This window comes from Pectinophora gossypiella, chromosome 11 (assembly GCF_024362695.1).
Source record: "Pectinophora gossypiella chromosome 11, ilPecGoss1.1, whole genome shotgun sequence".
Lineage (NCBI taxonomy): Eukaryota > Metazoa > Arthropoda > Insecta > Lepidoptera > Gelechiidae > Pectinophora > Pectinophora gossypiella.
Window position 1 is genome coordinate 3,564,085 of NC_065414.1, and position 13,351 is coordinate 3,577,435.

The following is a 13,351-nucleotide window of genomic DNA, read 5'->3' on the forward strand; positions in this document are numbered from 1 at the left end:
GCCTCCCCTCAACCAACCGGAGGGGGTATGGAGCATACTCCATCACGCTGCTCCAATGCGGGTTGGTGGAAGTGTTTTTACGGCTAATAGCCGGGACCAACGGCTTAACGTGCCCTCCGAAGCACGGAATCGTCTGACAATCAGGTGATTCAAGCCTGAAAATTCCTTACCAAACAAAGGACAGTCTCGCAAAGTGATTTCGACAATGTCCCCATCGGGAATCGCACCCGGACCTCCAGATCATGAGCCTTACGCTCTAACCACTAGACCACGGAGGCTGTTACTGAGTGTGCGCGTGATATAAATATCTAGAAAGCCTTGCATTTAGATTAATAGTAGGTACTTAACCATTAATACCAAAATGGTAATACCATGGAAAAGCTGACAACGCTATTAAATGTAGACTTAACAGACGATTTACGAAATTTTCATGTTTGCTCTCGATATAATTGTATATGGTTTATCTGAGCGGATTATGGAGGATTACAGCATGGAGCGGGCCTCAAATTGAATTGTAATATGCTGCCGTTATTAATAACACCGAGAGAGGTAGGGTTGAGACTACACAGGCTTTTCGTTTTAAAAGAATTTCATAGTGTTGATCAACCCTTGCCTCTCACTTTGAGGTCGCAGGTTCGAATCCAGCACATGCCTAAATCAATGATTGTCTGATTTGTTTTCGAATTCATGTTTGTATCATATACGATTATCACGTGTCGTGCTCAGCGGAGAAGTCATGGTCAGGAAACCCACATTCCTGAGAAATGCGTTTTCGGAGGTATGTGAACTAATTTGTATTGAGCTGGTTTTCCCTTCGCGAGTTGGAAGGTCGGACAGGCAGTCGCGTCTGTAAAAAACCGGACCCGTCAAATCTTGAGGTTAGGTAAGCGGACCCCGTGAAATATATATCTATCCCCTCGCTACTCTGTCTGCATAGATTTTGGTTATCAAATATACCCTACACTATTGAAGAGTAAAGCTGCTTTATACTGGTGAATTTTTTTTTAAATCGGTTCATGTGTTCCAAAGATTACTTCCTACAAACAAACTTGCAAACTTTACCTCTTTATTATATTAGTGTAGATAAGACTACATCCTCATAAGTAAATATAAGGCGGGTCAACTGTTTAACATTTCCGAAGCACGGAATCATCTTATTTTTCGGCTAATCAGGTGATGTCAGCCTGCAATCTTTGTTAGACGCGCCCCCACCGCGATCGAACCCAAGACCTCCGGATCGTGAGCCATTACTGCTCAATTACTGGTTAATCGAGACCGTTTAATTTAATGTCCATCCATGCTTCCATGACAGGCCTCTAGCGGCTCAATAATAACTTTGACCATCACCACTAGCAGGTTTAAGCAGTACTGTAGCCACAGAAGATGTACCTATCAAATTTCGAACCTCACCATAAAATTGCCCGCTATGTGCGAGGATCTTTTCCAATAAGATTGGCTATATAAGCCACATGAACGTCGGAGTTAAAGCAGTCGCCATAGCCGAAATCGGCTGGATCACATCATCAACAACCCTGACACTAACACCAGGCTTGGCCAGGTTTTCACAATCCATACGATAAGAGAATAGCCACCAGTGCTATCACTTGAGGCCCTACAATGTTCACTAATACCGTTGGCTTGACCGCGTCGATACGGCTATCACCTAACGATGGTGCATCTAACAGAAAACTTGATGCGTGGGTTCATCACGCGATTGGTGTACCTATATCTTGACTATTCCAATGTGGAATACAGTCGTAGGCTCATGTTGTGATGTGTTATATAAAATTAATTAGGATTTATTGCAATCACGACAGATCTAACAACAACATAAATAAAATATTATTTTTATCTGTCGATCGCCAACCCTACCACCCCTATCGTACACAATCGAATGCGTTCAACGAAGCGCGCTATTTTTTCCGCAAATTTTAAGCGTCTCTGAAATTCCGCGAATCAGCTATATTTTGTACAATAACTGCTATTCAGAGAGTAGAGTCACCATATATTAAAATAATGTGAGGATATTTTTCTAAGTATTCCAAGCACTGGTTTCTTTCTCTGAAATACTAAAGGTATTTTTCGTGATTTATAGATTACGATTATTCCATCAAATTCTACCTACATACTAATAACAGTACAGGACAGTAGTCTAATATAAATCTATGAATAATACTTTAATTTTCAAATTAAAAAAAAAGATTCTTACGTACTTACATACGTCATATTTTTGTTTCACAAATACTTACCCAGAAGGAAAAATAAAAAATAAATAGAATAAAATGGTCACCCTATTCAGTCCCCGGATTTCAAATCCCGTTTGTTTAACGACGTCCCTGCGCGTGCCGGCTTCAATAGGGTCCATTTGACCCGCAAGCTATAGGGTTAACGTGCCTTGTACAATTAAATAGAAATATACAGGTACAGGGGGATTACGCAGGATTATACTGTATTTTTGTCCTCTATTGTTGTGGGGAACACTGATAACTCAGTTATATATAAGTATAATGTACCAACTTAGGTCATAGAATAGATAATAATAATACTACGTACAGAACGGCAACTCTCCGCCAGCCACCAGCGGCTGAGCTAGGTTTACCTCAACCCCCTCGGTCTTACTTTAGTCTTTAACCATATGGGCGTCAGACGTCACACACACAGATGCGAGTGTACGATAATGTCATTGTGTAGTGTCTGTGTAAACGCGGTGTTTTGTATGAAGTGTCCGAGGTGTGCTTAGGTCAGAAATTCGTTGGCATATTTAAACTTGATACTCAGGTCCATAATGCTAATTCTTGAAAAGTCTCCCAGGCAAGCGTAGTAAATTATCCTTTAGGAATAACGAGAAAATCTACACGACTTGCATCTGGGAACCTCATTTTGTACCGGGTGAGAGCCCTCAGGGCTTCCCATTCGTCCGGCCAAGTAGTTAATACCATACATCTAATATAAGTCACGATAAAAAAAATATTTCTTACTAAAAAAAATATAACTTAAAAAATATATTGTACTCGTAATTAGGGACTCATTCCTGCAGGGCATTGCTAAATTATATTTTATATTAAATAAATAATAAAAATAAAATAGTAGAGTTGATATTGCCGTTCACAGCCATACCTGAATTTTCAAAATAACACTATTTTTGTTTTCTCAAGACGTTCGCTTCTGTAGAAAACCGGACCTGTCATAAATTCGGGTTAGGTAAGCGGTGAGAACTTGATAACTCTAGGTGATGTAAGTATGTATACATTAATTTATTGTATAAATTATATATTATCTATATGAAGTACGTGTGTTTTTATGTAAGTTGGATTAGTGCATTCTATTACTGTATGGCACCTTCCAATATTTCAGTGTAAATAAATTTCATTCACCCAAGGTTGCCTGGAAGAAATTTCTGTTTAGCAATAAGGCCGCATATCGTCGTTGCCAATTTAAAATCTATTATATGCAATCAGGTCAATTTTACAGAAATTAAAAATTTATATGGCTGTGTGTTAAAGATATTAAAAGATAATTGTTATTTATGTACTTACATAAGAGTTTCTACTGAGTGTTTTAGGAGCAAAATATTATTCGATCCTGACAAAAAAGAAATTTGGTGAGGGCGATACATAAGAGCTTTTAAATTGGCAACGATGATAATGTACCTCTTTTGCCTGTTATGTATTTTTCCTGTTTGTTATGTTTATCTCCATGCAACCAACAAAACAAAAAGAAACGATCTCTTTTTAATAGAAATTCAGACGTCGTCGTATGAAAAATGTGCGATATTCCAACTAAAACGTTGCCCTTTTTTATTTCTATTTTATTCGTTCGCGTACATTTGTCCCTAGCAGACATGGGTAGATAAAATAAAAGGCTCATAAAAATGTATGAGATCCTCACCTAACAAGAGCGTTACTGACGCTGCGCTACTTCAGGGGTCTTGCTCACGACGCGATCGGGTATAGCATGCACGTGTGATTCCGATGATTATGTGCTTCGGAAGGCACGTTGACCCGTTACTTCTACTTGTCCAAACACCTCCACCAACCCGCACTGAAATAGCTTGGAGGGGTATGCTCCATACCCCCGGTTGATGACAGCGGTGAAAGGTTATTTATGTTTGTGTGCGATTTTAATGCAAGTTATGCAAACCACATGTGAACAAAAAGTTCGATATTTGTCTATTTTTTGAAGACGTCATTAGTCAAAAGTTTAACTAAGTTGTAACGTGATCTACTCCGGCCAAGCATTTAACACCATTTGCGGCAAATTTACAATTACACTCGTTCCTTGTTCGAGACGGTTAACAGTGTAGTCTACGTCTCGAACAAGGAGCTTCGTATAATTGAGATAGAACTTCACTTACAGGTAAGTTCGTCTAATCTCTTAATAAGTCACGTCGAAAAAAAGAGACGTGATCTACCCTGTACCTACTCGAATCCGTCAGTTGTTTCGATATCGCACAAATAGTGCCGAGGTTTTTCTTGCAGCTTCTTTTCCCCGGCTATACAAGTTGTGAAAAGCGGCAGTAGTTTTAGGCGGATGAGACGTTCGTTATGTAAAAATGGCGATTCGGACCTACTGAAAAAAGATATTTTAAAATTTGAATTGCATGAATGTCCAAAGGCAAAAGACGAATAGTCGAATGGCAAATCGGTCATAGGAGAACGGTTGCGGAAGTGTATCGCGCCGTGAGGAGGCTCGTTCAGTGTTACCAGTAGCCGCTAGTTATTCCGCCTCAGTGGTAATTGTGACAGATGATTGTATTTTGTTACTTGTTTAGTTGCGGAATGGATATGTTGGGATTTGGAAGGTTAACCGGGTTTCTTTAGGGATTTGTGGCTAAAATGTCTAACGCTTTGTCAAGGTGCCTTACTATATAAGTTCCCTGGTATTTCTGTAATATGTAACATAGGAGTAGGCATAGGTGTATAATATCGTATAGTATAGTGTAGTGTAGTGTAGTATAGTATACACCCATTCCTGGCCATGGGCATATTTAAAGAGAAAATTTACATCGAAAACATTTCTGCCTCTGACGGGACTTGAACTTGCACCTCTTGCCTCAAGCCGGGACGAGCGTGTTAACCGTTATATCACCGGGTCCTCCTCCTGACCATGCGAAATTCTTTCGATCTACGTATCGTCATTACACCACACCGCAAAAAAAAGTGCAATAAAAACAAAGATCTGTCGTGTTTAAGGTTCCTTGGAAAATTATAATCAATTATTATTGTATTGTCCGGTTGATTGACGGGAGGCCTGTGCCCAGCAGTGGGACGTATATAGGCTGTTTATGTTATGTTATTATTGTATTGTCACTGTCGATTGTCATAATCATTTGTAACTTGGCTAAGGCCCCAGGTTATGAAATGGTTATGAAACTGCACGAGGCTACGTAGTAGTGTAGTGTACTCGCGACGGTGTATCGATAATTGGCCGATAATAAGAATATCGATAACATTGATAGCCATATCGATTCGTAATATCGATAGTTTAGTTATCGATAGTCGACACTATTGTCAGGTTTCGAACCGATATAGAAGATTTTGATCTGATCATAATTAAGAGCTATCGGTAGTTCGGCACCATATCAGATAGGGAAAATTTATATGTAAGTAAGTAGTAAATATTTAGTATTCCTTATTCTATGGTGAAAGTGAAAACTGTGAAATTCATTGTTCACGTGGCGCCATCTAGGCGTATGTCTTAGCATAGTATAAAAGTGGTAGTGTACATACAACGCCGGTTTGTTAAAATGTACAACAAGTTGAGTAGAGATGGCGCTATGTTCAAAATGTAGAGTCAGATATATTTTTTGCGCTAAGTAAATCTATTTATAAAGAATATATGCATCTAATTACATAGAGCAACACGACTTTCCAGGCTAGGTTCCCTAAATATAATATAGATGGCGCTGTTCAGATTTATTTTCACAGTGTACATAATATACAATACAATAATTGTTACTTAATATTTCGATCAGATAGGTATAGACGTTGTAGGTAAATGCTGGTTGTATACGGATACGTTGTAAATGCTGGTACTTAAACAAAATTAGGGAATGAGCGCGACGCCAACAAACTACGGTTGTAGTTTGGCGATAGTATTAAAATGTATATGTATGTCATCATCATCAGCCCATTAACGTCCCCACTGCTGGGGCACGAGCCTTCCCTATGGATGGATAGGGAGATCGGGCCTTAAACCATCACGCGGGCCCAGTGCGGATTGATGGTTATTAACGACTGCTAATGCAGCCGGGACCAACGGCTTAACGTGCTTTCCGAAGCACGGAGGAGCTCGAGATGAAAACTTTTTTTTTTGTGGTCACCCATCCTATGACCGGCCTTTGCGGAAGTTGCTTAACTTCAACAATCGCAGACCGAGCGCGTTTACCACTGCGCCAGCGAGCTCCTCTGTATGTAATTTTGTTTATAAATAAATTTGTGAGACTGTCCTTTGTTTGGTAAGGACTTTTCAGGCTTGAATCACCTGATTGTCCGAAAAAGTAAGATGATTCCGTGCTTCGGAGGGCACGTTAAGCCGTTGGTCCCGGCTATTAGCCGTAAAAACACCTCCACCAACCCGCATTGGAGCAGCGTGGTGGAGTATGCTCCATACGCCCTCCGGTTGATTGAGGGGAGGCCTGTGCCCAGCAGTGGGACGTATATAGGCTGTTTATGTATGTTGCTTGCTACTTATATTGCTTCAATAACAATGGGTGAAAGATGTGTTGTGCCTGGGTGGTATAACAACCTAAGGATCATCATTTATACCCAAACACAGAGATAAAAGATGCATGTGTTTGTTAACCATGAAATTAGAAGTTTAACGAAGGGTAATCTGTGCACCGCCATCTGTATTCTTATTGGGGAACGTCGCGTGTAAAACCCTCATTAGTTTAAACTCCGCGAGTGTCTTTTGCGCGTACTCTAAAGTACGACGGTAACTGACGTAAGCTAAGTTTCTGAACTTTTTGGTGAATCTGATTTACACATTTTGCTATTGTCAAGAAGAAACAAATTATTTTAGCAAAAAATTGCAGATACGTTAGTTTGCAAAGTCAGCCATGATATTCGACACTTGGAGATTTTAAAATATAATCATTTTTTCTATTTTGTTATTATAATTGACTTTGATGAAATGTATAATAATGACTTTTAATGTAATTGTTTTTGTATGAATTGTTTTTTGTCAAATTTTACTAGCTGACTTAAGTTATAGATTTAATTATAATTATTAATAATATTAATTTATTGAATTGATGTGACATGATAATGCATGATATATAATTTTAATTTGTATACCTGAATTATAAGGTCGAATATGGCGGACATCCTAGCTATAAGATCATTTTGCACTTACCTATATTCTTACAAATAAAGCACTTTGAACTTTGAATATTCTGACTGATCCATCAAGGGCTACAAAATGCCTTATTACTACATAACATTTTGCCTTTCTTCGGGCATTATGTGTCGGGTGTAGTGTAGACCATAATTATTGGTAGTCACATAAAATGTAGGCCGTAAACATGGCCGTGCGCCCATCCGATAATAATAATATAATAAACGTTTTTAAAAAATATACAAAATAAAATAAAAAAATAAAAAGTACTTAAAACTAAAAACGTGCGTATATTCTAGATAGATTAATAGGAGTTGTTCAGGGGTCCCCAAACTAGGTTATGCCTGTAGGTATATAATGCTGTATTTTAGGTATATAGGCCTGTAATGCTGTATTTTTTTTACATACGGTCATTGTCCGTTCAATTTTATTCATGTAATTTTTATGTATATACCGATGATGTATTTTAAATAAATTAATTAATTTTACTAGTTATAATGTAAAATTTAAAATAAAAAGAAACTTTTTTATTTTACACTGCCCGATGCCCAGCCAGGGCTAACAGGCGCAACGTGGCGCGCATGTCAGTAAAAATAGCAAACTTATCGATTTCGATAAAAGTTATCGACTGGATCGATAATTTTATCACGTTGCGCATGCCCTGCTGAGGCGTAGGGCCTGATGAATCGCGTATTGTAATCAGGCGTTACTTAACTCTAAGCTGGGGTTTCCCCCTTTCTTTACGCCACACATTTTGCTCTCTCATACAGTATTCAAATGTATCTATATGTTTATATTATACATCTAACAACGTAAAGAAGTCGGAAGTTTGTATGGAGTTACATTGTTTGCTGCTGCACTTTTTCATTTAGTTTATTCATCACTAGTGAGTCGGTCGTTTGTTTGTTTGTGCAATTGTCTAAGCACCGAGTTCAGTTCAGTAAATTCTGTTTTTATTGTGAAGTTGAAGTGCCGGTCATCTTATTGTTTATTTATTAACAATAATTATAGATAAATATAACGGAAAATAATTATTATAAGTAATACATAATACGAGCCAATGTACCGTAAAAGAAACAAATTACCTATTCTCCTTAAATTACAAAAAAACAGTATTTTTGATTAAATGTGATTTAAATTCTCGAAACTCTCATGTCATTTCAAGCGTATTTCGCTACAGCTACCTAAGCTTTAAAGCTACCTAAATTGAGAACCTAAAGAGAATTTATCATATCTAATACGTACCTGAGCAGATGCTGTCCGCCCCACAAGTGTTATTTAATCATATCACTCAAAGGTTGCGTGGATGAAATTGCTACCTTAGCAATAAGGCAGCCTTTTGTAGGTACAAAAGTAGGACTTTTGTTTAATTTGTAATCCTGCGTAGTGTTCCTTCTGTGTAATATACTTAGTACCTATTGTATTGTGCTCTACCTATCAATTTCTAGGTACCTGTTTCTTGCAGGACATATAATCTCACGACTATATCGCAATTGGGGTAGTCAGAAGTATATCACCGCAACATGAACTAAGAACCCATACCTCACTGAGCTTTCTCGGACCAACTTGATAGGGCCGCTGTAACGTCATCTATAGAGGTCGAGTCAACTGTGTTAGTGAAAACGCACTTAAGATAAATTAATAACTCTTTGGCGCAAGTCCCGTAAGCCGGTGTACCACTGGATCACACTGACTAATTTAATGACTACCTAATATTTCTTGCAGAAAAATGAAGAAATTTGAGTTCTCATCTGTACCCCAGGCGCAGGCGCACCCAACGGCCACCTTCACGGGTTCCGCCTTCTACAGCATTTACAAAGAAGCAGAGTTCTTGAGGAATAGTGCGAACATTGAAACTATCCTGTCCCGGGGGTACCAACTTCGACAGCGGCTGAAGAAAGAGACTCCTGGTGAAGTCATCAAAGTTGAAGGAATGAATCTTGAAAAGAAGTAAGTAGCTAGCTAGGTACCTTCATGTAACTTAGAACTTCGTCACACCCAGGTACACCCGGGATACTTCATACAAACAACCTCTTTTTACATAGACTCTACACATTGACATTATCGTACACGCGCATCTGTGTGTGTGACGTCTGACACCATACGATTCAAGTCTACTAAACTATGTTCGAAGGGGGGTGAGATAAACCTAGCTCTGACGCTGGGAGCGGGGTTTTCACTTATTTTATGACCCAGGAAATTATAAAAAAATCTCATTCTTACCGTATGTCGCCTAACGCGTAATGCGAGCGAGACACAGTCGGCGCACTCTCCCCATTATTCGGTGGCGTAAAACCCAGAGGGAAAGGGGTCGGCACCCGATACCATTTGGTGCTGCGAAAAGTTACTGTTCTATACGTTTATATACGTAGGTAATATTCTTGCACGCTACGAGTTCGAACGCAGTCAGCTGTTATCCTTAGCATGGCGTCGAGTAGAGATAACACCCGGTCACACGGTCACAGGTCTAATTATTTATCAGTAAGTCTTCCCAATAGGGAAGGAAATTCCCAGTAGTTCAATTGGTAAAACTACTCAGGACTACTGGGAAAAGAGGAAGATGGGACAGAAGGATACCCGGCGTATCCGGCACTTTTTCAGGATTTCGGTACCGGATAATGGCGTCGGGTACTCGTCATTGCCTGGTAATTTTGTCGAAAATAAAACTTAAGAATAATTTATCCCAGCAGTGGGAAGTTATACTTCCCAGCCTCCCCTGCTCCTCCCTGTATAACATAAACAGCCTATAACTTCCCACTGCTGCGCACAGACCTCACCACAATCGACTGGAGGGAGATTAGGTAAGTATAAGTTACTTCAAAACCGACATTCATTGCAATGACACAATTATGTAATAATAGCCACCTCCTCAACTATATAGTTAATAATAAATAAGCGACGAGATATGACGTAGATTTTTCAACAGACGACACACATAAGCTGCGACTATATCGCAATAGAGGTAGTCAGAGGTACACGTATTGGCGCAAGTCCGGTCCTGGTATAGATTTTTCTAATCAGAATTATCTTCTCCCGTTTACAGTACACCATTGCTCATCAGGAAAACGGGTAACGGAGTTATTGTCGAAGATTTCGAGTTTACCTTCAACCGCCTTGCGGGGCTAGTAGCGGCGTACGCCTTCGATAACCGTCACAGGTTCCCTATCATCAAATCCAGTGAAGCTATCACTCTTGGGCTCACTTGGGACAATGGAAACGAAGCCAAATGTAGGCTTTATCTCTCTGCTGTGAGCGGGACGGAGCATTTCTACGATCAATTCTCTTTCTGGCCTCTGGTCTGCGCTATAAAGAAAATCCAGTTGCATAAAATCCCGCCCCCTATACTCGTTAACGTGGCCACAACGAAGAATAATCACGGCGTAATACTGGCGAAGGATTTCATGAAGAATATTGCTGTCGTGAAGAAACTGTGGATGTACTTCCCTGGTTGTTCACTAACTGATCTTGACTCGCTCATAGCTTCCGTTCCGCCTCAAATGAAACGTTTGTTCTTTGACTGAACAACATATATTTTTTTACTGTTTATTAATGGATTTCTTTTTTTATTACAATCATCCTGAGACTTCTTATTGTCTTTATATAAGTCGTTCATTGCGATCACATATAGCTTTTATCAGTTATCGAATAAATGGTTGCATACATTTGATCCTCTGTTTATTTCCGTTATATTATACAGGGTGTTAGTGACATCGTAACGAAAACTTTGAGGGGTGATTGAGGCCATGATTCTGAGTGAATATCAAGTGGAATTTTCCGTCGCAAAAGTATGGAACTGAAAATAATTTTAAAAAATACAAAAATTTTCATGAATATTCAAACTGAAAATTCCACTTGATATCAACTCAGAATCATGGTCTGAATCATCCCCCTCAGTATTCGTTACGGTGTCACTAACACCCATACCTACTTGTATGGCTACCGTATGAAGTTGTGCGGGGTGTAAGTGACAACGTAACGAATACTAAGGGGGATGATTCAGCTGATTATTCTGAGTTAATATCAAGTGGAATTTTCCATCACAAAAGTATAGAATTGAAAATAATTTAAAAAATAAATAAAAAAATCATGAATTTTGCGACGAAAAATTCCACTTGATATTAACTCAGAATCATGGTCTGAATCATCCCCCTCATAACACCCTGTATAATTATTACTAAGAACTTAATGTGTTTGTAATACAACAATGTTTAGAATGTTAAATTCAGTTATTCTTTGTTATACAAACCACAGAACAGATAAGGTCGATTTTATACACAAAAAAAAAGACGTAGACCTTTTTTAAGTCTGATGAAAAATAAAAGGTGGATTTATCTCATCGTTATCAATCGTCGAATACATGAGATAGTAGAAAACAATAATGTTAAGGACGTACATTGACCAAATTGGAGATGTCCTTAGAAAAATCTACTCTGAATCGGCGTGCGTGTATGAAACAATTGGTGAATGTGAAGGATGTAAGTGTGTCAGGAATAGTCAGGATGGAAGCATATGGAATCCCATAGTCTCTGCTTACCCCGGTGGGAAATAAGCGTGAGTTTATGTATGTAATAAAGTTATCAAGTAGCCCAAACACCTCCGCTAACCCACAGTGGAGCAGCTTGGTGGAGTATGCTCTATTCCCCTTCCAGTTGATTGAGGAGGATCCTGTGCGCAGAAGTGGGACGTTATAGGCTAAATTTAAAAAAAAAATGAAACCACACCATTATTTTAAAGCATTTTTATTAATTTCAAAAAATAACTAGCATGTAATCACGCGATATTACTAAATTCAAAATATACTATTAGAAAATACACTCATTACTAACAGCAGACTAATATGAAGATTACAAATAAGAGTAACAATTCGTATTCAGTTCAAATATTTATACTTTTTTCATTACCCATTTATTTATTGTTGATGTTTCAAGTGCGACGTAATAATGTGTTCTTATAAGTCCTTTAAGAATCTATTGCACATATAAATAGAGGCTAATGGCAATGGGCTCACCCCTATTGCACGGGACATAAATATAGCTGGCGTGGAGTGGATGCACAATACATCTCTGCCTACCCTACGATACAGGCGTGATGTAAGTAAGCTATATAAATATCTCTCATTGAAACTCAAAGAAACATAAAGCTGATACAGAGAATTGTTAATGCTTTAAGCATTATTATTATTTTAAACTCACTTGTCCTATAAGACTGTAGTGGCAGGAGCACATAAGTTTTGATTCCCAGAAGCCAACCTATGCCATCTCTTTCTAATTGAGTAAACAAAAAAGGATGACGGTTCTCAAAACTCGTCAAAGCTTAAGTAGCACACATTGATTATTATAATTGGGTAGTTTCCTAAGATAAATTATGAAATTCTGATTATTAAATAACGACAGATGTAAAGGTTTTATTTTTTTAATTTAACTTATTTATGAATTTTAATAAAGAAATAATAAGTGCGACATTTTGTCACGTTTATCTATGACGTCACAAAATTCCATAGTCATTTCGTGTTTTAGTAATAAGTAACTAATTAGTTGGAAAGTACCCTATTAGAAGTGATTAGGCAACATTAAGAAATATTGTAGTGAAAATCGAAGCGCATTGTTTCATTGTTTTTAACATCCAAGCAATGGCTTCGCGTCGCTTGAAACATCAACAGTTACCTAAATAAAAACACCCATATTCTAAAATGTAAACTCGGACTTTCCCCGACTCAGTCCTCAGTTTATGCGACCTTAAGACCTCCGAACTCATCTTAAAATGTGAGTCAATCAGCTTAAAGGTTGACTCATGCCTCTGCATGACGTCATTATTTTCGTATTATTCTGTTGGCAGTATGATATGGTCGACTCCAATAAGTAAAGTCCTCAAATCGAGGGATAATTAGGGACTTTCCAATCGGCGTTCTCCGAAAACTCGATAGATGGCGTTGTTAAGTTTTTTTCTTAACAGACATATGCATCTTTTATCTTTGTTTCTGGGTATAAATGATGACCCTTTTTATTACACTAAG

General features: G+C 38.3%; 1 protein-coding gene across 1 annotated transcript; it reads left to right on the top strand.

Moving 5' to 3' along the window:
- Nucleotides 1-9,067: 9,067 nt before the first annotated feature.
- Nucleotides 9,068-11,005, top strand: LOC126370735 (uncharacterized). Its single transcript, XM_050015766.1, has 2 exons — nucleotides 9,068-9,288; nucleotides 10,382-11,005. The coding sequence occupies exons 1-2, from the start codon at nucleotides 9,068-9,070 to the stop codon at nucleotides 10,857-10,859; spliced, it is 699 nt and encodes a 232-aa protein (XP_049871723.1). The 3' UTR covers nucleotides 10,860-11,005.
- Nucleotides 11,006-13,351: the final 2,346 nt, after the last annotated feature.

What these genes read in the sequence shown, in the direction of transcription:
- LOC126370735 (XM_050015766.1), top strand. Translation starts at nt 9,068, where the DNA reads ATGAAGAAATTTGAGTTCTCATCTGTACCCCAGGCGCAGGCGCACCCA. An exon ending in GGAATGAATCTTGAAAAGAA is followed by an intron (nt 9,289 to 10,381) that starts GTAAGTAGCTAG and finishes TCCCGTTTACAG; the next exon opens with TACACCATTGCTCATCAGGA.